Source organism: Colletes gigas, unplaced genomic scaffold, assembly GCF_013123115.1.
Source record: "Colletes gigas isolate AHSC1104 unplaced genomic scaffold, ASM1312311v1 Colletes_gigas_Sc00009, whole genome shotgun sequence".
NCBI lineage: Eukaryota > Metazoa > Arthropoda > Insecta > Hymenoptera > Colletidae > Colletes > Colletes gigas.
The window spans coordinates 3,616,531-3,642,608 of record NW_025106638.1 but is presented as its reverse complement, the minus strand read 5'-3'; the positions used below and the strand labels follow the sequence as shown (position 1 = coordinate 3,642,608).

At 31.5% G+C, this 26,078-nt stretch overlaps 5 protein-coding genes across 10 annotated transcripts; 2 read left to right on the top strand and 3 right to left on the bottom strand.

Moving 5' to 3' along the window:
* Positions 1-1,241: 1,241 nt before the first annotated feature.
* LOC122397199 (HCLS1-associated protein X-1) lies at positions 1,242-3,413 on the bottom strand. 3 transcript variants are annotated; one of them, XM_043396191.1, is made up of 6 exons: positions 3,203-3,413; positions 2,939-3,001; positions 2,594-2,712; positions 1,963-2,098; positions 1,602-1,885; positions 1,242-1,521 (listed from the first exon to the last, which is right to left on the bottom strand). In XM_043396191.1, the coding sequence occupies exons 1-6, from the start codon at positions 3,268-3,270 to the stop codon at positions 1,403-1,405; spliced, it is 789 nt and encodes a 262-aa protein (XP_043252126.1). In that variant the 5' UTR covers positions 3,271-3,413; the 3' UTR covers positions 1,242-1,402. The 3 variants fall into 3 exon arrangements, with proteins under 3 accessions (XP_043252126.1, XP_043252127.1, XP_043252128.1); XM_043396192.1 differs by having other exon boundaries at positions 2,939-2,995; XM_043396193.1 differs by having other exon boundaries at positions 2,939-2,989.
* A 1,453-nt stretch (positions 3,414-4,866) lies between these two features.
* Positions 4,867-6,382, bottom strand: LOC122397154 (protein SYS1 homolog). Of its 3 annotated transcripts, none has more exons than XM_043396093.1 (2): positions 6,105-6,382; positions 4,867-5,860 (listed from the first exon to the last, which is right to left on the bottom strand). In XM_043396093.1, exon 2 carries the CDS (start codon positions 5,729-5,731, stop codon positions 5,249-5,251), a length of 483 nt encoding a protein of 160 aa, XP_043252028.1. In that variant the 5' UTR covers positions 5,732-5,860; positions 6,105-6,382; the 3' UTR covers positions 4,867-5,248. The 3 variants fall into 3 exon arrangements, with proteins under 3 accessions (XP_043252028.1, XP_043252026.1, XP_043252027.1); XM_043396091.1 differs by having other exon boundaries at positions 4,867-5,836; XM_043396092.1 differs by having other exon boundaries at positions 4,867-5,829.
* A 195-nt stretch (positions 6,383-6,577) lies between these two features.
* On the top strand, positions 6,578-10,486 carry LOC122397153 (U3 small nucleolar RNA-associated protein 14 homolog A). 2 transcript variants are annotated; one of them, XM_043396089.1, is made up of 7 exons: positions 6,578-6,746; positions 7,205-7,421; positions 7,517-7,813; positions 7,875-8,126; positions 8,870-9,197; positions 9,273-9,967; positions 10,042-10,486. In XM_043396089.1, the coding sequence occupies exons 1-7, from the start codon at positions 6,649-6,651 to the stop codon at positions 10,483-10,485; spliced, it is 2,331 nt and encodes a 776-aa protein (XP_043252024.1). In that variant the 5' UTR covers positions 6,578-6,648; the 3' UTR covers position 10,486. The 2 variants fall into 2 exon arrangements, with proteins under 2 accessions (XP_043252024.1, XP_043252025.1); XM_043396090.1 differs by lacking the exon at positions 7,205-7,421 and having other exon boundaries at positions 6,660-6,746.
* Positions 10,487-11,292: 806 nt separating this feature from the next.
* Positions 11,293-18,782, top strand: LOC122397139 (S-adenosylmethionine decarboxylase proenzyme). The gene is made up of 6 exons (XM_043396053.1): positions 11,293-11,599; positions 14,936-15,022; positions 16,519-16,645; positions 17,186-17,288; positions 17,372-17,655; positions 18,058-18,782. Exons 1-6 carry the CDS (start codon positions 11,469-11,471, stop codon positions 18,358-18,360), a joined length of 1,035 nt encoding a protein of 344 aa, XP_043251988.1. The 5' UTR covers positions 11,293-11,468; the 3' UTR covers positions 18,361-18,782.
* Positions 18,783-23,646: 4,864 nt separating this feature from the next.
* Positions 23,647-24,386, bottom strand: LOC122397429 (transmembrane inner ear expressed protein). The gene is made up of 2 exons (XM_043396582.1): positions 24,038-24,386; positions 23,647-23,804 (listed from the first exon to the last, which is right to left on the bottom strand). Exons 1-2 carry the CDS (start codon positions 24,384-24,386, stop codon positions 23,647-23,649), a joined length of 507 nt encoding a protein of 168 aa, XP_043252517.1.
* Positions 24,387-26,078: the final 1,692 nt, after the last annotated feature.

The following is a 26,078-nucleotide window of genomic DNA, read 5'->3' as shown; positions in this document are numbered from 1 at the left end:
TTTTCACTTACCCTGTTGTCCTCTTAACCGACTTTCCTTTTCCAGAACAGCCCTATGCATACCTCCACTCCTTTTCCTAGGTCCCAGCCTACATTTTTCCCAACTAGCCAATCCTGATAAACCACTCCCAATTTTCTATTCCGACTCCGGCGTCTCCACCCACCAAAATTAGGTATATAAGGTAGCCCGCGAGCTACGACCGAGGGCACTCTAAAAAATCCGAAAGAGATTACTTCTAAATTCCGAAGATCAGTAAGATCCAAACAACCATTGTCAAAGTTCGCCGCCGTGGACTTCAATCGCACTTCACGCAATAAATAATTTTAAAAACCAACCAGCTTATACTTCTTCGTCGTGAGCCAACCATACCAGTGTTGTCGCGACGTTCACGACAGCATGTAAGGGGTCTGTTGGAAATACCAACATTTTCAGTTTTAAGTCGATTAAAACATATGAAATTAATTTGATTTAAATGTATCCTTCTGGAAGGCTTTAATTTTGGAATTCGTAATGGTTTTAATGAGCCATTGGTTCGATGGTCATAGATGGTCAACAATATAGTTGACATCAAGAACAGCAATCCACAAGGAAATGCCAAAAAAGCCGGGACCAATGAAATACATTCACTATTGTAGGAGTATAGTCATTTGAAAATTGGACCATTTTTATGGGGTTTTTATGTTCATATCCCTCCTTAAAGATGACGAAAGAGTGGAGAGAGTAGCGTCAGCCATCCTAACCATACGTTTGATGTCCCAACAAATTATTTCGCGAAAAATTAAAATTTACATAAACTAATAGGCCCTTCATTATTCATATGCTAACAACAACAGAATTGTAAAATTTAAGCTTCAAATGGATTATTGGGGCCGCTACGGCCCTCTGAAGTTTAAACTACTAATTGTTTAATACATGTCAATGTAGTTATTTGAAAATTTATGGAATTCTCCATTAGTTCATTATTTTTTTAAATGCTTCAAGGGAAAGTTGATTTCCATTTTCCAATTTGGTATAAATCAACATTAAGTAAAATAATTCAGTTGAGATTGGAAGTCCATGTAAGGGCTAAAAGAAAAATTTAAACGATACAATATAGAAGGAAAACTTTTAATTGTAATTTTTAAAATTTAAAACTGTATTTTATAATGATAAACCATTAAAACCATTACTCTACATATTTTGAATCAATCGTACAACGGATTAAATCATTAATTGGTTAAAAATCAACATTAACTGGTTAATTAAAATTCCAGAAAATCTTGTATACTTTATTGAGTAAAATAACTTACATTAGAATAAAATAAGTTTATTGTATATTTTTTCTAAATTTCGTGTCCAACTTTCTGCTTCAGATTAAACTATACCAACCAGTTAATAAATATTTACTACAAAAACAATTTGATTACAATTTTGGATCCGGTTTGAAAAACTTTTCCCAAGGAAAGTAATTCAAGCCAAAATTAAAATCAATACTATTGTCTCTAAATGGTAACAATTTATCCTCTATTTTTTTCGATTCACCTAAAAATATGACATAATTGTTATACTTGTAACAATAATTTCCTATTGTTCCATTTTTAAATCTATTATAATTTACTTACTGCTGTCGATATCGACAATATTTTCTGTTTTAGTTTCTACACCATATTTATCTTTTTTGGTGATAACAGTGTACATTTTGTCACCCTTTTGATGTGAAATAATTGTTTCTTCGTTCCCTTCATTGTCTCTGATTACTTGCTTCTGTTCTATTGTTCCATCCGGTCTGTGGATGAAACGTTTACTTATGGATTTTCCAAAAATACGTTGTTTTGGAAACATAGCCTCAGGTTGTCCCTCTTTACTATATTGACTCCAAATGTTGGAAAAATTGTCCATCGTGACCCTATTTTGATTAGAAGAAAGCTTACTTTTGTGTTAATATAATTTGCAATAATTTTTATTATTTATTTGGATTCTTACTCTTTATCCAAATCTGTGTCCAGTTTTGGTTGTAATTGATTTACATTTTCCGACGATTTTAACATTTTGTCGCGTAAGTTTTCTTGTTGAGAATTTTCAAATGGAAATGTATCAATAAATGTATTTTGACCTGGAACTATTTTAGAATAGTTTTTTTTTCTATGTATTAACACATTCAGTGGCTTGGTGGTCACTAGTGATGGACAACTTTCTTAGAATTTTAAAATCATTTGCTTAATATTCACAAAATTTTGAATAAGATTACTATCATTAGAAATGTTATAAAAGAACATACTATTGAATTATCAACAATTTTGAATTTTCACACTAATTTAACACATTTAGCGCCATGGTAGTCACCAGTGACCAGAAACTTCCTATAAATTTTAAAATCGTTTGTCTAATACATCATCATTCAGTTATAGAAAATTTCTAACATCCACATTCTAATTAAAATAAATTTCAAAGATATTTTTAGAAATGGGAAACTGAAATTGACTCAATTTGATTTCACTTCTATAAAATACGAAAACATTAACAAATCTGAAAGAATACTTGGAAAATCACAGCCCAATATCAACTATAAATTTAGATTCATTGTATTTATATATATGAGAAAATAAAAATGTACCTTGACTGCCAAATTCAAACATGAAATTCTTTAATATTTCATTTATTTGGGATTCAAAATAACGTGTAATTTCTAGCGGTTCACTAAAAATATGAAAATGATTTCTTTTCCGGGAGTGCCTGTAAAACAAACAAATTTATATCATAGAATTATTAATCTATTCTTTATTGTAACACAAAGTAAGATGCACTTTGCAAAAAAAATATAGAACTGTACAACTGTTTCCATATAATTATGTAAGAGTAATTTCTTATTTCATCATACTATGCAAACTATTTGTTATTATCATTGTCAAAACTCTATACAATTAATATTATTATCATTAGTGTAAAATGTATAAATTACCTGAAATCGTCGACATCATCGTCATCTTCGTCATTTTGCCAAATTGGATTCCTGAAACTGTCCCTGTCATAATTGTCTCAGTGGTTAGAAAACTTGAAACATTTACTAATTTAAATTTCGATAAAAAATAATGGAGAAATGAAAAATGATAGAAAGTATAAAATTTTCGAACCGTCAAAACAAAGGTTTATTTGGTATTATTAAATGCAATGCACGGTTTAGAGGTTGTTTTGATTAATTACAGTATTTAATGATGAACTTTACCAATCGTTTCTGGGTTCTTCAGAACTTTTCCCAGAAAATATATCGTGGAAGAAATTCCAAAACGGCATTGTTTGCACGCAATACTAATCGTGATGACAGAATGATCGAAATTACGTCGTGTGTATTTTCACAAATTTATGAACTACATGTAGATAATAATTACTAGTACTGGGTCTCAGTGTGGCCAGATTTGACATAACTGACAATGAGTGTACCGACAACGACACTAGTAACGACGAATTTCCTGTAGATCCTTGACCCCGCAAAATGAGAAAAACCCCATAAAAATGGTCCAATCTTCAAACAGCCATAATTCCTACAATAGTGAATATATTTCAATGAAACTTTTTTCTGAAGTAGAGCTCATAGGTACCTACAAAAAAGTATTGGCCAACGTTTTTGTAGGGCGTCAAACAATATTATTAAAAATGAAAAACGAATTTTTAAGAAAAATCGACAGGTGCCTAAATTTTTCAGCAAAAAAAAAATTTCAAATCGTTCTAAAAAAATTATTTTCAGTTGCGGGAGTCAATTTCAATCATTTTTGGTCAATATATATACCCCCGAAATACTACGCACTTTTGAGAAAAAAATTCGAGAATGGTTTGAAATTTTTCAACAAAATTAAAAAATTTCAAACCATTCTGAAAAAATTATTTTCGGTTGCAGGGGTCGATTACAATCATTTTTGGTCATTACACATTCCCCCGAAATTTTGGGCATTTCGGAGAAAAAAATTCAGTACGGGCGGAACTTTAAACGTTAATAATTTCTTAACGAAGCTTCCATCAACAAATTGGTATTCTTGTATTTTTCCCAATTTTGTCCTCCAGAAGTAGTGCAAGCCTACAGTGCTTCATTAAAATCAAAGTTAGAACGGCTACTACCATAATGGATGTGCGCGCAAGATGTAAATCATCAAAATCTGCAAAACTGTAGGAGGCAATTTTAAAAAATCGCATACCAATGGATCTGGAATAAAATGCTCGTCATTTTTTGTCATTATGAAAATTTCAATAAAATGAAAAATTAAGTTAATAAATTTTTTTTTGTTATAAACAAATTGTATTTTTTTAAATTTTTTAACACCATGTTATTGTACATAAGAAACCATCAACCTCGCCCATTAACAATTTTTTTGTATGTCTTTCCGTTTTCGAGATAGCCGTTTCGAGCCAAAACTTCAAGGGGTGGTTTCATCCCTTAAACTCGAGTTACCGCAGTTAAAAAAAAATACGTGTCGATTATTTTTGGCTGCTTTATAAGTGTACAAAGTTTCATCAAAATCGAAGCCGGACCGTTCGCGATGGTTCCTTGTAAGTTTAGAGTGTATCGATGTTTAAAGATCGATAGATTGATATTTTTAAATCGTTTCATTATTGTGAAAATTCAAGGAAATCAAAATTTGAGGATAAAATTTACACACAAAGACAATATTGTAATTACATGAAATGTTCTCAGATTTATTTTTTCTTCCAGAATTATGTAAAGACGAGTATTGTAATAACACTTAAAAAAAGCATGGCAAGGAATCGATGTTTTATGTATTCTTTATTGTAAAAATAACTGCGAGATTTGATTTTTTATTAACATTTTAATCCTAGAATCTATTTAACATAATAATTTAAATTGATATATTTATTATTATTTTTAATGTTCTCATACTTATTAATTAATTAATCACATTACAGTGTAAAACATAGTACTATTCGACAATTTGGTAATTACAAATTACTTTATAGGATTCTTAATCATCGTAATGTTACAATTTCACAAATATTAGGATTCTGCCATTAGTAAATAATATTGTAACTGTAATTTCAATTTAAAGATCACTTTTTCCATTTTGTGAAAATGTAAGTTAAATTTGTAATATTAATAGCTTTGCCACCAGTTTTAAACAGTGAAATACGAATTCCTCTATGATTTGATAATTTCAAATTATTTTAGACAGCATTCCTAATCAAAATAGCATTATAATTTCACAAATATCGAAATTCTTCCAAAATAATATTGTGATAATTTAATTTAATTTTGATTTTTCTATTACAAAGCTGTTTTATGACTGTTCATACCCAATGGTATAGCTTGTAATTCAGTTTTCATGCAGAGGAATTCTCCACAGACGCACATTATACTCAAAGACACAATATTCAAGCACCACCAGCTGAAGGTAGAAGGGAAACTTGTGTTGTACATCCAACAGCACAACAAATGTATCAAATGAGCCGTACATGCAAAATCCATACACTGTTTTGTCCTTTGCACCAACCACCACAGAGCAAACGCGCCAATTAAGGCATTTATAATAAAGACAATTATAGTAAGTTGTCCGGCAAAGTCCCGAACATGTATTTCCTTATAATGAAACGCATAATCCAAGGATTTGGTTGATCCCAGTAACGAAGCAATGATCCAAATCCATAAACCCAGGCAGAAGTACATGACAGTTTGGACTGCTATTATTTGTGATATTATCAGAATGGGATCCCATATTGTTTTGCGAAACTGTCCAGATATACTGTTCATAGCTTCTTTAGTTTTTAGAATTTTACATCCACTTATTGAGAAGAGAATTTTATAGTTTTCTTTGCTTCGTTTTTTATTGTCATTTTGGTTCTTTAAATCTGAAAACTATGATATTCCATTAAGAAAAATCTAATTTTGAATACACAAATGACATTCAATAAACTTGGCTGCAATTTTTAGATTTGGAAAAAGGGAAGCATTGAATTTTCTGGGGAAACAGGGGAAGTTATTGATCGAAATATAAAAGACAAAAGAATTTTTGGAAAGTTGGTTTGGTTGAACTTGGATTATAGGTTAGAATTTCTGAAAGTTAATTTAACAGAATTTAGATTATAGGCTAGAAAAAATAACTCAGAACATCAAAGAAATTTACCTTTCACAAAATGAAATTCCAAAAAATTTGTCTGCGATATTGAAATGCGAAAAATACATAAGTTCCTACGAAGTTGATTTAGTAAAATTCAGATTATAGGTTAGAAAAGGAGTTACTAAGTTTCGATCAGGAAACATCGATGTGCATCGATGTATCGACAGAATATATCGTCGTTATATTAAAGCTTTGGTAATAATTTCTAGAAATACTTTTATATAATCAATTATATTTGATTATGATAAGAAAATATTCTTCCATTTGTTAAAAGAACTCATAACAATTTTCATAATGAAAGAATTCACTAAAACGAATCTTCGATGATTTCGACTTTCGATGTATCGTCAGTAAAAATCGATAGTTCTCAAAACATCGATACATCGTGTCGCCAATAAGTATACTATGGCTAGAATGTATCAGTGTACGTAGTACATACTATGTACTGGTGTAGTAGTAGTGCTGGTACATACTATTATCTCAAATTGTGCAGCCCGTCGCATTTTAAGGTTATTGAAAGAACTATTATATTTTTTAAATAATTACAATCATGAGTGATTCAGAATATTTAGATGACACCGAACAAATTATATCGGAATCTCATTCTAAACTCCTCGAAGCCGTATCACAACTTGACAAAAACCAAAGGTAAATAAGGTTATAGCGCATAACCTAAATTGTATTACCTGTTTTCCAGTATAGTTATCAAAATGTTTACTTTTTAGTACAAGTTAATCTTTAAATTTTTTGTTTGTTTTTAAATTTATATAAGGAGAATATAATCTGTTAAATAAAGAATTATTATTAGCATTAAAATGTTTAAGAAAAAACGCTTTTATTGGATACATAATATTGTACACCTTTTTGTGTACTTTTCGTAATTCTTCTAGATTTGTGTAAATAAAATATATTACTATTCGATTACATTTATGGAAGTTAACTTGTTAAAATTACTTATTTATGTAAAAATCTCTTTGCATACTGTCTTTTTCTGTCTGAGCATAAAATGCTTTGTTAAAACTTATTGAAATCTTTCAAAAATGACGTTTCTCAGAACTACATATTGTATTCCAAATGATATTCAATTTAGCAAATATTTCTGTTAGAGTAAAGAAAGCAGAGAGGAGCGAACCTACTTTGGAAGTTTCCGAATTTCATTTGGTAAAGAGTGGAATATCTGACAGAGATGCAGTTTACATGAATGATTTGTCAAAAGCATTGGGCAGAAAGGGTCACCATCATGATATTACCAAAAATATAAAATTCGCCAGGAATAAATCAAATATTCTGAGAAAACCATTGGAAAAACCAGTTGCAGAAAGGGTAAAACTTTATTTCAGATTATATTTTTCTATATCAAATTGTAAATTGACTTCCTATAAATATTAGAAACATAGTGTGTATAAATTTTGTTTCAGATAAAAAGGATTGTTGGTTTTGAGAATGCAAAGAAAGAACTGAACAAATGGAACGCTATAATAAGCAAAAACAGAGTGGCAGGGTCCCTTCAGTTTCCCATGAATCAATCGTCTATGAGATTAGAGCCATCCAAACAATTTGTCAAGAGATTCAGGCTTAGATCGGAGTTGGAGGAAAAACTGGCTGCTTTGGAGCCACAGAAAGAGAATATTGAAGAGAAAGTCGATGAATTTTCCACAACAATGCAGGAAATTGTTGCAAAGAGGCAAGAAGCTGCCAAAATCAGAGCACAACAAGTTAGTATTAAACAAAGAAAGAATATTGTTACATATGGTATTGAATTTTGTTCGTTTTCAGTCTTACAAGGAATCGAAGTCTCGTCGTGAAAGGAAAATCAAGAGCAAAAAATTTCATCGTTATCAAAAAAAGAAAAGGATTAAGGTGCAATTGAAAGAGTTTGAGGAATTGCAGAAAACTGATCCTGAAGCTGCGTTAGAGAAGCTAGAACAACTGGATAAGAGCAGGGCTGAGGAACGAATGTCATTGAGGCACAAGAGTACTGGGAAATGGGCGAAATCAAAACAAATTAGGGCGAAATACGATAAAGACGTAAGTGAATAATGAAAGTATTCCAACACTTAAATTCATGACTTTCAATCTATTCAATTTGAATGAGAATAGAGAAGAAGTTCCAAGATAGTGTTAGTAAAATTAGAAAATGATTCAAACCTGTATGATATTTTTTGCTACAAGTACCACGTTATTTCCTAATGGGTAAAGAAAGCATTCGAATGCAAAAATTACAGATACCTGAAGTCAAAATCGGTTCAATAATCCAAAAAGTTCGGGTACCCAAAATCGAAATCTAGTCAAAAACCAGAAAAGTTTGATAGCCAATATTGAAATCATTGGGTATCTACAATCACAAATTGAGTCAGGAATTGGGACAGAAACTCGAAATCCAAATTGGATCAAGAATTTAAAAATTGAAATCGGGCTGTGAACTCAAAAATGTTGTGTACTCGAAATTCAAATTGAGTTGGAAACTCAAAAATTGAAGTCGAGCCAAAAACATTATAATTAATATATTTCTATAAATATTACTTAAAATTATTTCCTTTAATTAAAAAAACCTATATAATTTTAATTTAATCTAATATTACACTATTAATTTATTTCACGATAATAATAATTCTTTATTTAATGAAATGATTCCCTTCCGTATATATTTTAAAAAAAGTAAAAAATTTAAAGATGGATTAATATGAGAATTAATTTGCTTCAAAAAAGTGATATATATGGCGAAAAGAAATCAAATTATTTATAAAATATTTTATTTTTATCATTATTAGACTCGACAAGAACTCGCACAACAATTATCGGTTAGTCGAGAATTGACGCTAAAGTTTAAAAAACCAGATGATTGTGAACCCGATGAGGATGACAATACTCCTTCCATGCAGTCTGTTTCTCACGATCCAGAAAATCCATGGACATCTACTAATAAATCCGAAACGGAAATAGACGAGTTTGTTAAAAATTATCGTAAATATTGGGACGAACAAAATAATCGATCCGAAAATCATAGACTCGACGTAAGCAAAACCGATAAAAACGAAAATGATATCAGCCAAGTAAACGTTTCAATGGAAAATATAAATAATCATGCTACTTTAGAAGGTACGTTTAGTAAGGCTATTAGTACAATTAGTAAAAGTTATAAATCTCGTTAGTAAAATTCCGTTTCTTTCACAGATGAAGGTACTAATTGTACAAAATCATCAGAATCGAATAGCTCAGATAACGAAATAATGAAAAAAAAACCATCGACAGATGATAAGAAATTGAACAAAGAGTCCAAATTATTAAAGCAAGATTTAAACAAAGTCACAGCCACTTCCGTTTGGAACGTAGAATCCGTCGAAAATTTACCTAAACCTTCGACGTTGAACATTTTAAATATCGAAGAAGTGAACAATATATTTGATGACATGGAAGAAAATATGAAAGACAAAGTTAAATTGAAACTCCAACAATTTACAGAAAGTTACAATAAAAAATCAAAGAAATATGAAACAAAAACGAATTCTAAGAGCGAGGAAGGGAATTTTGACGGGCTGGAAATGCCATTAAAAAATCCGAAACCAATTATAGATTCATCTTTGCATGAAACCATAGACAAAAATGGTTCAATGAAAGAAATAAATAGTGAATTGAAAATTGTAGAAGATGGAAGTAGTTTGGTAGTAAATAAGCCAAGCGAAATAGATCCAAATAAGTATATAAACGTGAAACCTAAGAGATTGAATACTGGATTGTCAGAAATCGATGCAAAAGGTGGTGATGTTTTAGACGATAGTGAAAACGACGACGACAACCATAATATAATTAGCGAAGCATTTGCCGATGATGATGTAATCGAAGAATTTCGAAAAGAAAAGCAAGATGAGGTACTTATAAAATGTTTATGTTATTAATAAATTATTAATTTAATTTAGCAATATTAAAAATCATTTGTGCATAGGTGGAGAAGTTCCAACCTAAGGATATCGATTTAACTATACCAGGATGGGGAAATTGGTATGGGAAAAATTTTAAAGTATCAAAGCAGAAAAAAAAACGTTTCATTTTGAAGTTTCCTAAAGATTTGCCAAGAAAAGATGAAAATAAAGGGGATGTTATAATATTGGAAGAAAATAATAAAAAATTGAAAGAACACCAAGTAAACGAATTGCCATTTCCATTTACCAGTGTCAAAGACTATGAAGCCAGTTTGAGAATGCCGATTGGAAGAAATTTTGTACCTGAAATTTCTCACAGGAAGTTAATCGAACCTATTGTTAAAACTAGTATGGGGAAAGTTATTGAACCGATGGATGAAAATGTTTTATTGAAACAAGAAGATAAAAGTCGAAATTTTATTCATAAGAAAAGAAGTAAAGTAATTAAAAAGAAAAGAATAAAATAGGCCTTGACATCAAATTGTGAAACATTGAAATAAGTGCAAAAATAAAAAAACATAATATTGAAATTTTTATAAATGACTTGTAATATAATATTTCGATACTTAATTTCGTAATCTTTTGTTCAATAAACCTCGTTGACTAGAAAATATTTATTTTCTGGCAAAGTATATTGATTTGTAATTATGTTTATAATCTATCAAAATGTTTCGTGAATTTAATTCCACCCCGAAAAATTAAGAAAATTAATTTCCCTATAATGTATGCAGTTATAATTTGTATATGTATCAAACTTAATTAACAATTTAGTAAAAAAGTTTTAAATCATAAATTATATTATAAGAACGATTGCAAGAATTTTGATTCTAATACCATTGGCTGTTATACGCATGCGTAAATTATAATTTATATATGCATTAAAATTCGTTGAAAACAATATTTAAAATTAACTATTTGTTTGACAGAATTTTCGAAATTTATTATTTATTTTTATAAGAATTTTAATTCAAATATAATCGGTTACACTGTGCGTGCATAAATTATTATTTATATATAGATGAAAATCCGTTGGAAATAGTATTATTCGACAGAATTTTTGCAATTATATCAACGTAAAAGATTTTATATTATTAATTCTTTTCTAAGCACGATTGCAAGGATCCTCTTCAAATACGATCATTTATCTTGCGCCTGCGCGTCAGGTAATCTGCGATTGGCTAAAAGATGAATTTCCATCCCAACGTAGTTGGAGAAAGACGTTACACGGGTGCACGAAACAAGGACAGAACTCCCATATTGCGCACGCGAGAGATTAGAGGGAGAAGAACAGAACCACCCGCCGTATGATTGCTCGCTCGCTTGTTCTCAGTAGTAAAGCAAAGTTCTGTGCGTAGAGTGGTTTGTCGTACCGTTGATTTCATTAAAAAATTTACACGAATTCGGAAATTTCTTGTGCATCAACGTGAACAAAATTTTCCGCCTTCAGAAGATGGCAACCACAAAAGACGACGTCGCCGACAGCGTGCAATTTTTCGAAGGCGTGGAGAAGCTGCTGGAGATTTGGTTCACGAGCAACAGCAGCGTAAACAGAAAGCAGGGCGATCTCAGGCAGATTCCCCAGTAAGTCGAAACCCCTATCGAAACCTAACCAACACGATATACCGAAATCCAATTCTCGAAACTTGGAACGTTCTTTTCCAAATTTTAATAGAAAAACATTAGAATTCGCGATTCTTTGGTCAAAATTAATAAACTGTCTATACATTGAAGGTTAGTGTGAGGATATAAATATTGAGAATTTAGAGATGACACGAAAGATCGGTGTTTATGTTTATCGCCCGGCACATTTCGATATAATGTTCCACGGCAGTAATCGTTAGTGTGCCTAACACACAGTCGGGAATCGGTACAGTGTGTCACGTGCTTTGACTTTTATCGCGAACCTAAGCTTTGCAACTTTTAATTTTTGAAAAGAATCGAAGTAGTTTCGAGAAGTTTATCAAGGAATGAGTTTAGTTGGGCGATTGAATCGCAACGCGACGAGTATGTGCGTGTTTTTTGGCCAAGATCGATGCGCCCACCTTCTCGTTCCCAGTAATACCGACCGTTCTACTGTTGATATCTATATGCTTTATCGCCTTATTTTACAGTCAATATAAATAGAAGCTTTGGCCGCCGATCTTACATTTTTCATAACTTTATTATCGTTCCAAACTTTGGGAATATCGATTATTGCCAATACAAACATTTATTTCAGTTTTAAATTCAAGATTATTGTTAAATTTCGATTTTGGGGGACCTGAAAACTTTGGTTTCACTTTTTTATTAGAAATGGACAATTAATTATGATAATGAATAATTTAGATTTAATTTCAAGTTTATTCGTCTTAAAAGGCAATATATGTATATTCAAATAGTAAATTATTTTACAAATTTGATATTAGTGAATGTATCCAAACCTAACCCAGAAATAACCGATCATAATTGGGCCAGATTTGAACAACTTTAGTGTGTTGAATATGGTTAATGCCTGTTCTTGCTGAAATAACCACAAACTTCCTTATCGATCAAATTTCATGCCGATAAAAATTAGTATTTTTTAGATCTACTTTGTCAAATTCTACTCCAGAATGTTTAAAAAAAAACATAGCTTTTAGTTCCGTAAAATGAAGTTCATACTTTAATAACTTATTGTAAGCATTGTTATAATTCGGTTCGAAAAACTGGCACTACCAGTTGGTAAAAGCAGATATCTGTAATTCAGTCTCCGTCGATAATTAGAAATTTGTTTAAAATCATGATTCCTTCGAGAAAGGACTGTGTAATAATTGGGTAAACACGACATTAATTTTTTTTAATTTAGTTAATTCATCATATAAATTGACTAAATTACTTGTGAATACTTTTTTTTTATAATGATTTAGATATTTTCGTTATGGTTTTGGTTTTTCTGTGTTTTGTTTTTATTTTATTTTCTACTTTTTTTTATCTGTTTGTTAAAATATTTACTGGCAATCAATGTTTGTTTATATTGTTGGTAGCACTGTGTGTTCTATTGTATTTATCTCGAACATTGTGCATTTGGGCGAGTATAAAGTTTTTTATAATTAGACGAATCAAATGATTGACAGAATTTGGCAAACGTGCTTCTGACGCGGCCGCTATTTTGTATTCACTTCCTACATAATTTTCAAGTTTATAAATATTTTATAAACGATGTGTGCTTTTGTTTGTAATCTCCCGCACATAAATTGCGGTCGATATCGAAATCGTTTAGGAAATTGCGTACGAATGGGTCTATTTATGTACGTTTCATCGATTCGCTATCAATTAACTAATTAATTAATTAAAAAAAGGAACGTTTAAAATATTGTGGATAACGAAGTATCGATTTTAATACGAACCTGGGCGTTTTGAGAAATTTTCAAAATATATTATTTTAAAATTATTTTTCAGAGTTATTTAACAAATAATCTATTTCGAAATAACGCTATTATTTCAAATGAATTAATGTATTTCCAATTCATCATTTATTCGCCATTTCTAAAAAATTAATTATTTGTTAATTGGATTTGACGAAAATAATTCGTTTCTTAATAAAGTTCTGTTAAAAGCTAAAACAAATTTTTCCTACGATATGTTCTTTATTTATGCGTATATTATTACAATTAGATATTAACATATTAATGCTATATTATTATTAGTGTTAGTAACACTATTACAAACTTATTACAATTATTCAAAGCCTTTGTTGAACGCTAGAAATAAATGTTATTTCCTGAAAATAAGCAGTAAATTCCTCAAATTTACTATTAATTGATTAAGCAAAGAACCTAAAGATCAATTGAAATGCATGATTTATGAAATATCAATTCACATTATTTCACGTGATTATTTTAAATAAGTTTTACTTTCAGTTCTGGATTTAATTTTATGTTGTGTGAGACATATAAAAGATAAAATGAAGACACGTGCATAGCGCATGGCTTTTTATTCTGATTATCGGTCGAAAGTTTCCTAGAAAAATAGAGAAATAGTCACGAGTATTAAGATATCACGAATAGAATGAAATAGATAATGAAAACAGTATGACAAATTTCTTAAATGATTAGAAATATTAGTCAGGCTATCGCTCTCCCAGCTGAGCTATTTCGGCTGGTGATTAGAAATATTAGTCAAAATTTGGATACCTAATTTTTTAAAATTTATATTCAGGCTGTTTGAAGATGAAAAATTTAATTTTAACAAAAATGTTTAAAAGTTTATGTTAACTTTGTTCGAGAAAGAAAAATTTAATTTTCCAAAATCGAATCAAAATTTGTGTCAAAAAACGTTGATATAGTTTATGTATTATTAAATGGAAATTTGAACGGATCGTAATTTATTAATGTACCGATTTGTTAAACTTTTATATCTCAGAAGATTTTTCCCCCACGAGTTCATTAAAAATTATTTTCCCCGATTTTTATTACAAAATCGTTCAACGTTTTAACGAACTTAGGTTTTCGTTACAGGATAACATAACTCCTTGTGTTAGCGTTTACGCAACGGTTTTTAAATCTTTTAATTAGTCCAAGTTTGATTATTATTTATAATTGTTATTTCTTATAAATTATTAAAATCGTTTAGCTTATAAAATTTATTCTTATCAGAAATAATTTAACAATTTTTATCATTTATATGGTAAACGAATAAAAAAATTACAATTAAAAAAATTTCCTCGATTTTGGAAAATTTTTGAAAAAAAATAATATATCGTAAAGTAAAGATACTCTAAACTAAACGCGAATAAGTAACAAAAGTATTTGTTTGTGCCAGATAATAATTGCTAAATTTATTTTAACAAAAGATACGAAAATTACAAGATTCATTATACATACAATTTACAAGAAGAATATAATATATGTATAATAATATTAACACTTATTCTAAACAATATCTACATTATTGTTCCAGACGGAAATGGCAGTCCTTGTTGAAGATTGTTCGTTGCGAGATAATCAGCATTTGTCAGACCGAGCAAGTGGACGCTTATGTTCTCAGGTAAATAATATTTACATAAATTTTTTATCATAATCCAATAAACATTGTTCATTAAACATCTGTCACGATTTATTTGATTTTAATTGGCAGATATAGGCAGTTAGAGGATCCACTGTATGATCGCCAGAATTGATTCATTATTAGACCATTACACATTGCTATGACTGTGAAGTTTCGTGGAAATAAATATTTGTATGGAAAGTTAGGGGCTTGGTATACAAAATATTATTTAAAATGTATTTGAATTTAATTAATTTATATGGAACATACGATGCAATATTATTTAACATTAATATATTACTTAAATTTAAAAGCAATTAATTATTAAAAATTACAATATTTATTCTATATAAATATAAAGCTATTAGACCTCATGCTCTAATTATAGAAATGAAATTGAATTATATTACAAGCATTTTACTTCCGCGACATTTTAAAAGCGTTTGTAGACAGAGTCGAGTACAAATACTATTTTAATTAATATTTGATTTCAGATCGTACATGTACTTGCGAGAATAAAATACTTTATTTTATTGGGAAGAAGTTTTTTCAAAATAGTATTCAAAATTGAAGATTCGCATAGTTGGGCTTTATCCTCGCCTAATATTGTCTAAATCCAAAGCTAAAAATAATATTACAGTAGAAGCCAAGTAAACGTCTTTTAATAACCTTCATTCTTTCATAACCTTGAATTCGTTATTATCAAAAGAAATCTTTATTCGAATGTTTTTTTAACTAAGGAAATAGATTAAATTCTTTAATGTGAATTCGAAATGTTTCTCTGCGCAAATGTATAGTTAATGCTAATAAACGATGAATATTTAGAATTTAGTGTATAGAATGTAAAAAGCAAGATAGCAAACTGCGAGCGAAATTTTCTCAGAACACAGGGAGCGTCGTTTGTCTGAATGCGGTGTGTGAGTGTGTGGGGGGTCAGTCGGTCAACGATCGTGCGTGCGATACCACTTTGTATCTTTCGTTAAATATACATTATACATTTGTCATTTTTATATTTTATATCAAATAAACCTGTTGTTATTGAATGCACTTTCCCTCGAAGAACAACTACATATTATATCGACGGTTTAAATTACAGTCGAAATTAATATCTCAAACTCTAAATCTTGTTTGATATTTAAACATTATGAAATTATTTTTTTAAATATTTTTCCTTATTTAAAAATTTAGAATAGTCGAAGATACGTATGAATTATTTAACGTTAGACAAATTAAAATTGTATCAAAACGGTATTAAATACTTAAACTAACAACAATTTAAAATGCACAATATTTACTTTTATTTATAAAACATTTCGATCATTCTTAAAAAAATAATGTTTTCTAAAATTGATGATTCATATATAAAATCAGTAATTTAGTAGATATAATTTAAAAAAAGACGAATTTTAAGATAAGATATTAAAATGTATATACATATATATATGTATAATAATAGTATAAAGAGAAATAAATTTTTTGTAATTTTTATTTTTCAGCGAAAGCAGTATGTTCCTATCAAAGCGTAGGCTAATTCTAAAAACGTGTGGTACAACCACACCTCTTCAGTGTTTGGAGCCACTTTTAGAGTTGGTGAAAGAGTACACTGGCTTTGAGGAAGTAGAGGTAATCGATTAGTTTTAATATCATTAAAACTCCATGGAGTAAATTCATACAAAAAATTGTGTTTTATTTTAACATACTTTAATCCATTACATTTGAATTAAATAAATTAAGCTTTATATTTTAAAAATCAGGAGCCACATCATTTTTTCCCCCTATTATTTCCTATTTTAGTATACATAGATAAATGGAAAAGCTGCTTAATTGTGAAGAATAAAAACTATTGTTTAGAGTCTGTAAGATTTCACTAATTTTTCTTTTCCAAACCTAGAAGGAAGCGTAATTAGTCGAAAGTTTTCTTATTCTAATGAAGTTTCATCATTTTGGTCCACAAAAATTGTCGTTTACTGCGACCAATTAGAAGTCGAAAGTGGTCGACTATATAACTTGACCTAGTGAATGAATAAGTGTCTGTATATAGGGTAGTTCTATAATACAGGGTACTTGCCTGTTTATTGATCTCTTTTACCCATTACACAAAATCTACAATCTTTTCAAGTCTTCATAAAAAGTTTCATCAAAATCTTTTCCCATTTGTTTCAGAATGTGTTTTATTCCCGGAAAAATTACAAAAAGCCAGAGTTACAGATATCTCCCCATCAAGCATTCGAGGAAGAAGTAGCTCTGCTGAATACATTCTTCCCAGGTAATTAAATATTCCCCTGTGTCTAAACAATTTTTCAAACAAACCTAAATCTTCTAAATTAACGACTTTTATTTTTTTTCTAGACGGTGCAGCTTATTGTTTAGGATCCGTGGAGACAGACTGTTGGTACTTGTACACTCTGAACAGAGAGAAATCGGTGGACGAGCCATCGGAGCCGGATCAGACGCTGGAAATCCTCATGACGCATTTGGATCCAGAAGTAATGGCCGTTTTCACAAGAGACGTTTGCTCGTCTGCTGATGAAGCCACCCAGAAATCTGGAATCGACAAATTAATCCCAAACATGATCATCGACGATTTTCTATTCGAGCCCTGTGGATATTCCATGAATGGAGTCTCGAAAAATGTAAGATTCTGTAATTTTCCAATGGAAACTATAGAACCTTCGATTTATGGAACACCCTCTAGATCGACACACTTTAAATTGTTATAATTTTTCAATTATCAAGATTAGGATATATCGTCAGAATCAGAATTATAGAGTCCCGTTTAAAAAAGGATGCAGTTGCATTTTTTAAACATATCGATGCAGAAAAATAAATGAAATTATTTTTAATTTGTGCATCATGAAATACCATTTCATTTTGCCTTATTTTTTTGTATCTCTATCACTTTCAGAGATATAGCTTGCCCAAGTTGTGCCGAATCTTCCTTTTAATTCCATTTAAATCGAAAGTTTTATTCTTCCCATTGTAAGAGCCTCTTTATTTTCCTCGCAAAATTAATTAATTATATTAATATTCTACAGGGAAACTACATGACCATCCACATAACGCCAGAATCAGAATTCTCGTACGTGTCGTTCGAGAGCAACATTCCAGAAACTTCCTACGAGGAAATAATACGACGAGTTCTGAATACTTTCAAACCAAAGAAGTTCGTCGTAACCATATTCGCCAATAAAGAGTCGATAGCCGCCAGTTGTCCCCGCGATTTGGAGCAAACCGACTGTTTAAAATGTTCTGGTGATTGGCTTCGAACGGACGTTCAGTATTGCCGTTTCAAAAACTACGATCTGACCTGCGCGTTTTATTCGAGGTTCCCGAGCTGAGGGTTCAAGGACGCTTCGTTCGAACCTAATCGCCTAGGGACTAACGAAGCGCTCCCAAATACTCCCATACTCTCCCAAAACTCCTCCAAATCGACCTATGCGACAATAGAAACTAAAAAACTCGAGCAGACTCTGAAAGGAATCCCAAAATCCGAGTACCAGAAGTTTAAAGAAAATGTTGAACCTCGATGTTTGAACCAGAATGCGAATTTTAAGGAAAATTGTAACGATTGCGGGACTATAATTGATTCCCAGGGAGATTGTAACGATTCGGAAATTATAATCGGTTTCAAAAGAGATTCTAATTCATATTCTACGAATCAGAATGTATCTTTTAAGGAATATTGTAACGATCCTCCAATTGTAATTGATTTAAAGAGAAATTGTAACGATTCCGAAAGTATAATTGATTCTAAGAAATATTTCAACTCATTTTCCATGAATCAGGTCGCTTGTTCTCAGAAAAATTGTAATGATTGTCCAATTATAATCGACTCTAAAAGAGATTCTAATTCTTATTTCACGAAATCCACTAATCAGGACCCGGGTTCTAAAAAAAACTGTAACGATTGTCCAATTGTAATTGACTCTAAGAGAGATTCTAACTCAAGTTCGGGAAGATCGACGCCATCGTCGATAAAAATTAACAGAAAATCGTCACCCAGGTCGACGAATTCATCGAATTCCGCGTCAAACGTTTCTTTGACCGTGAATAAGTGGAACACGGCGGAAATTCGCATAACTTGCAACCCTCTGGCGACGCCGTACCCTTATTCTACACCCCATCGGAGCATAAAAAGCGAAAACGTAGCGGAAACAACCGAAGACGAGCCAAAGACTCGAAGTTGCGGCAGCTTTTTGCCGATTTTGTCGTTAATACCACAAACGGTGATCAGCTTTCAGTATTTGAGCCCGAAAATGAAATTCTCTTGGTGGAGGAATAAAATATCGTGAAGGTACGCTTGAAGGATCGTCACGAAGGATTCAAGAGACGATCTTTGGGTAGAGTGATCCGAGAATGGTTTGTTTCGGGTAAAGATCTATTTGGAAAAATTTCTTTTACCTTGTAGTTCAAGAACCACCCCAATCTTCGATCAATTAGAGAGGTATCGGGATAATCGAGTCTAATTTAACCGTTTTATTACTACAAGTAGGGTTATAACGAGAGAACGCATGCTAGGTAGATACAAAAAAAAACGTATTTGTAGTTCCTTTCACACGCTATTGGAAAAAGTTTACGTTTAGCACGACGTAAATGTTTTTAATCCTGTATGAAGGATAATGTGTATATTGTAAATTACGATTGTGTCAGGGAATTAGTCCAGTGTTTCCCCCGGACCTTTTTGAGTTAATGATATAAGTTTAGAGATGGTTAGGATTCCCAGACGCACTGCGGTTGCGAGGATGAACGTATTCACGCGCGTTGCGCGTCATTGTTTATTTAAAAAAATATCCGTTAAGCGTAGAAATATTTATAATATTCGACAGACTTTGATATCTTCGAAATTGTTCGATGATATCGGAAAACGTTTCGAACGAAAGTTGAATGCTTTTCGGGGTCACGTGATCTAATGAAAGCGAATTTTCCTAAATGGACAAGCAGAGGGTATGCGAAGTTCAACTTCGTTTTCTTAAATGAAATCATGGGGAAAATTTTAATGGGAGATTCTAGAGGCCAAAATAAGACGAAAATCAACAATATCAATTTGTTGATCGAGGCTTCGTTAAAAAGTTATTAACGTTTAAAGTTCCATACCGATCGAAACATTTTTCGACGAAAAAAAAAATTTCAACTCGTTCTGGAAAAATTATTTTCGGTTGCGGGGGTCAATTACAATCATTTTTGGTCATTATACATACCCCCGAAATTCTATCCACTTTCGAGAAAAAAAATCAGGTATGTGCCTAAATTTTTCGATGAAAAAAAAAATTTCAAATCGTTCTAGAAAAATTATTTTCGGTTGCGGGGGTCAATTACAATCATTTTTGGTGAATAGACATAACCGCGAAATCCTGCGCATTTTCGAGAAAAAAATTCAGTACGGGCGGAACTTTAAACGTTAATAACTTTTTAACGAAGCCACCATCAACAAATTGGTATTCTTGATTTTCGTCTTATTTTGGCTACTACCGGGCAAAAACTTATTAGTTTAAAAGATATTTCAATTTTAATAATATACTTGTAATGGCATCGCCCCAAATATTAAAATTAAAATATCTTTTAAACTAATGTTTTCCCGGCATGAGTGGCTCAGTACTTTTATGTAAAGAATGACGAGTTGCACCGAATGATACATTAAAAGGTTTATACCAGGGTGTTCGGTCACCTTGGAGAAAAATTTTAATGGGTGATTCTGGAGGACAAAATAAGACGAAAATCAGGAATACCGATTTGTTGCTCGAGGCTTCGTTAAAAAGTTATTAACGTTTAAAGTCGCGCCTGTAGAACGGTAATCTGCGCACACGACAGTGGTTCTCACTCATTTGTTCGTAGATTGCCGTCCTACAGACGGAAGTTTAGACGTTAATAACATTTTAACGAAGCCTCCATCAACAAATTGGTATTCTTGATTTTCGTCTTATTTTGGCCTCTAAAATTTCTCGTTAGAATTTTTCTGTGATTCTATTTAAGGAAAACAAAATTGGCCTTGATACATCCTCCTCGTATCCGCTTAGGAAAAATTTACTTGCATCAGGTTTTTCAGTATCGTCAACGGTTTCGAAGATATTTTAATCGTAATGTTGAATTTTCCTCACAACGCAACAGTGTGTCGCGACACATCGGTTGGGAAACACTGCTCTAGTCTATGAAGTCATTTTTTTTTTTCCTAAACATTGTTAATTTACGAGTAGAACGAAACGAGTACCTTTTTCCTTCCAACGGAGAATCCCCTTGCAATTTTGTCTACTTAGAGGAAATAAACGGTAGAAATTCATGATAAATAAATGATAACCATACAAAAAAAAAAATACAGTATGGATTTGAGAAGACACGTCGGTCGTATTGTGAATTCTATTGGATTACAACTTGAATATAATTTACGTATTGGTATGATATATTTGAGGAACAATTATATGTTCTTTTCGGGCCGGGGCGAAAATAATTTCAGGCGTTTGAGCTTCAGAGACGAAAAGTTTAAATGGAAAACCTGGGAATAAAACAATCGAGACGCGTCATATTTATGTTATAATTAAATTTAAACTTTTTGAGACCCGTTTCAACTTTGAGTGTCTGAAGCGAAAACCGGATCCCGAAAAATTTTGGGTTTTTTTTTTTTACAATACAATTGGTTCTTTCCTTAGTTATTTTTATATGCTACCGATTGTAATAATAGAATACGATGATACCTTCAAGTCTTGAAGTTTAAAACACGAAATTTTTCAGAAAAATTTGTGGGACCTGAATCTATTTTCAGATATTCGAAACCTGAAATTTTTTTAGCCCTGGCCCACTCGAGTTCGTTATTCGTACTGTCGGATACCCGAAATACAAACCCAAATTAATTCCAATGCGAAATAACTTCTCTATGTGATATTATTAAAACTACGAAGAAAACTAATTCTCCAGTTGTTGTTGTTATGCTGTTAAGAAGTATAGATTTAATCCTTTATAAAACCTCTTGTTGACTTTCTTGTTAAACATAATATAAATTCGTTTTATGTAAATGGAAGATGCATTAAATTAGTTTAAGGTACTATATGATTAACTGGAAAAATCATTCCTATCATGCGTGCGTGTAAAAAAATGTGTTACCTACGATGCGATGCGTATATGACAAGTCAAATTTCCTCTAAACATTGTATTTCTCTGTGAGAAATAATGTCGTTTATTATAATTTATATCTATTAAAAAGGATCCATATTGCTAACAAAAATAAGAAAATAAATTTAAAACATATTTCCTTCAGTTTTTTTTTTTTTTCCTTCAGAAGTATCAATTTCTGTTTTCGGTTTTTTATTATTCTCGATTTACTTTTCCCTTCGATAATTTCCATTTGTAAACAAAATTCAGTTAAGAACTTGTATTTAGTTCCATTCGATGATTATACCTAATCTTTTTATATTTGTTGAGTAATAAATATTTTTTACCAATATTTCTATTCGATTGTTTTATTTCTTTGACGTTTCCATATTATTGTTATTGTTTTTCGTAATCTAATTTTATAATGTATAATCCAATTCGCTATTTAATTTTATGATCTATTTTGAATGGATGTTTTCCAATCTTGTTTTTGTAAGAAACGAGGATAAGAAAGACAGAGAGACAATAAGAAACGTAATTTACTTACAGATTTTGTTTCTTTTACTTACATAAGATTTCACTCTTTATAATAATGAAGATTCGTCGTTTAAATAACAAATAATAAAGCAAATAACGATTTTTAACAATTAATAATATTACTTTATTATACTGTGATTATTTTGTGATTTCTTCTTGTCACAGACATTTATTTACTTTGTATATAATTAATAAAGAAACAAAAACTTTTATTTTATTCAATAGTGGACAAGCTGCACTACACAGTTATTATTAACATAAGTACATAAAAACGTAATGGCCGGTAGGTAACTATTCCTCATAGTCTCATTAAGTGCTTTGTGAAACTATATTATCCTTTTGCTGTATTATAGATTATTGTTGCATGTAAAGTAACTTAATTTCTCTGTATTATACCCATTAAATAAAGATTATATTTAGTCAATTATATTTAACGCGTTGTATTTATTCAATTATAAAAATTAACAATTTTAATCGATGACTGTAACAGTATTTAACATTAAACAATTTTTTTAATTACCAACGACGAAATATGTATTCTTTATGCGAGCAATTGAATCTAGTCTTTATTATGATCCCAATTATGAAAACGAAAGTTAAATTAACATTTTGTTTCTAGATTTTCTAAAACACAAAAATGGAGGCGGAAATTTTTAATATCTAAAAATGTTATCATTTTTACCGATTTTTCTGTTTTATCACAAATGAAGTATATGTAGACAGTGATAGTACATACATATTGTATCAAGTATCCTATATTATATATTTATATGTTCTATATCCATATATTTTATTTTCTACATTTTATTTTTGTTAATAAATTGTATTCCTGTATCGTTCGTTGTTTTTAAATTATGTAATATTACTTTTATCGGTTCATATGCAGGTATAATTCGATTATCCGGCATATTTGATTATTCGACACTGCCTCGATCCTGAACATGCCGGATAATCGGAATTCTATTGGTCAATTAATATTATCCCAAGGATAAAATGACACAAATCGATTAAATGATATTGTCAGTCTTGGTGAAATGAATTCCACTAATTGTTGCATTAAATCTTGATAATAATCCGCGTTGTGTGTTCCTTTCTATTGTTTTTCGACTTTCCGTTCGCGATTCGTGCATTTCCGCGTCGAACTTGATTCGAATTTTATTTAAAGCTGTAAAAGAAAGCAGAATTAGAATGGAACAGTAAAATGAAAAGATATCGAATATCTTTCAAGTGTTTTCTTTTTTTTTTTTATACAGGTTTTGCACTCCTTTATCTTACGCGGCCAGTCGACACTTGAAGAATTTTATTTAAAATTTTTATTTCCGAATAATAACTTCACGTAGGATTTTAGAAAACTTGATTTGCAAAAAGGGTTAATTTAGAGAGTAAAACCTGCATCACCTTTTTCCAAATCCATTTCGTCCATTTCGCCGTTGTTGATTTTATATAGTTCGTTTCTGAAGCTTTTCGTAATTTTTTCTCGTACGTAATTGGCCTCTATTTCCTGTTTAGTGCGCGGCACTCTGAATCGAATACAGCAACAAAGTCCAACGAGCACGCTAAGCAAAATGGAGAGGATTATTCCGGCTAATTGCCAAACACGAAATCCAGGCAACGCTTCGTCCTCCAACCATTCTTCGACTCCGCCTTCGACGCAATCTCCGGGACGTATGGCTACTTCGTTGGGAGAGCATGGTGAAAAAGACGACGAGGACAAAATTGACGTGATGGTGGTTGTTGCTTCGTTCATCTTCTTCTAAATTTGGTAACTCAAATTTCTTAGGTATTTTTTATGAATGAATAAATTGTTGACGAATCATACAAATATTTGATAGAATCTTACAATATTAACTTTTACATGGGCACATTTAATGATCGCTAAGAAGCTATTAAAGCTGCATGTGCATATGTTACAGTGAAACACCGAAATCTGGAGAATGTCGACTTTCACCGGTGAATGTCAACATTCACATAGTCGCTTAGTGTATGTCCGAAATATTTGCTAAACACCCTTATTTCTGACTTACACCGGTAAATGTTGACATTCACCATGCACTAATGGTGAGTGTTGAACATGTTGGAGATTTATATTTTCTTCTCCGTAATTCAGACGCTATAAAACGTCACAAGGGTGACGTAACTTTTTCGCCTCTCTTTCTGAAAGGATCTAACCCAGACCTAACCCAGACCTAACCCAGACCTAACCCAGACCTAACCCAGACTTAATTCAGACTTATTCCAGACCTAACCCAGACCAATTCATCGCTGATAACGGGGTTTAGGTCTGGGTTAGATCTGAGTTAGGTCTGGGTTAGGTCTGGATTAGATCTGGATTAGATCTGGGTTAGGTCTGGATTAGATCTGGATTCGATCTGGGTTAGGTCTGGATTAGATCTGGATTAGATCTGGGTTAGGTCTGGATTAGATCTGGGTTATGTCTGGATTAGATCTGGGTTAGGTCTGGGTTAGGTCTGGGTTAGGTCTCATTTACACTGTTGTTGTATTTTGTAATTTCCAAGTGTATGATTTGGTTTGGACTCGAAAAAATGTCGAATGGGATTTGACGAACAATGCTTTTAAGTGTTTTATTTGACCTGTTAAAATAAGTGTTTTATTTACACTGTTGTTGTATTTTGTAATTTCCAAGTGTATGATATCTGTTTGGTTTGGACTTGACGAAGGTGCTCCTCACACTCGACATAGGAGTGCAAAGGGTTAAGATAATTTGGATTATTAACTAATCCAGACCTAACCCAGACCTAAACCAGACTTAACCCAGATCTAATTCAGATCTAATCCAGACCTAACCCAGAGCTAACTCAGATCTAATCCAGACCTAACCCAGAGCTAACTCAGATCTAATCCAGACCTAACCCAGACCTAACTCAGATCTAATCCAGACCTAACCCAGACCTAACCCAGATCTAGGGTCTGGGTTAGGTCTGGATTATGTCTCGGTTAGGTCTGGGTTAGGTCTGGGTTAGGTCTAGCTTAGGTCTAGCTTAGGTTTGGGTTAGGTCTGGGTTAGATCTGAATTAGATCTGGGTTAGGTCTGGGTTAGATCTGAATTAGATCTGGGTTAGGTCTGGATTAGATCTGAGTTAGATCTGGGTTAGGTCTGGGTTAGGTCTGGGTTAGGTCTGGGTTAGATCCTTTCAGAAAGAGAGGCGAAAAAGTTACGTCACCCTTGTGACGTTTTATAGCGACTGAATTACGGAGAAGAAAATATAAATCTCCAACATGTTCAACACTCACCATTAGTGCATGGTGAATGTCAACATTTACCGGTGTAAGTCAGAAATAAGGGTGTTTAGCAAATATTTCGGACATACACTAAGCGACTATGTGAATGTTGACATTCACCGGTGAAAGTCGACATTCTCCAGATTTCGGTGTTTCACTTTAACACGTATACAATATTAAATCAACAACGAAATATATC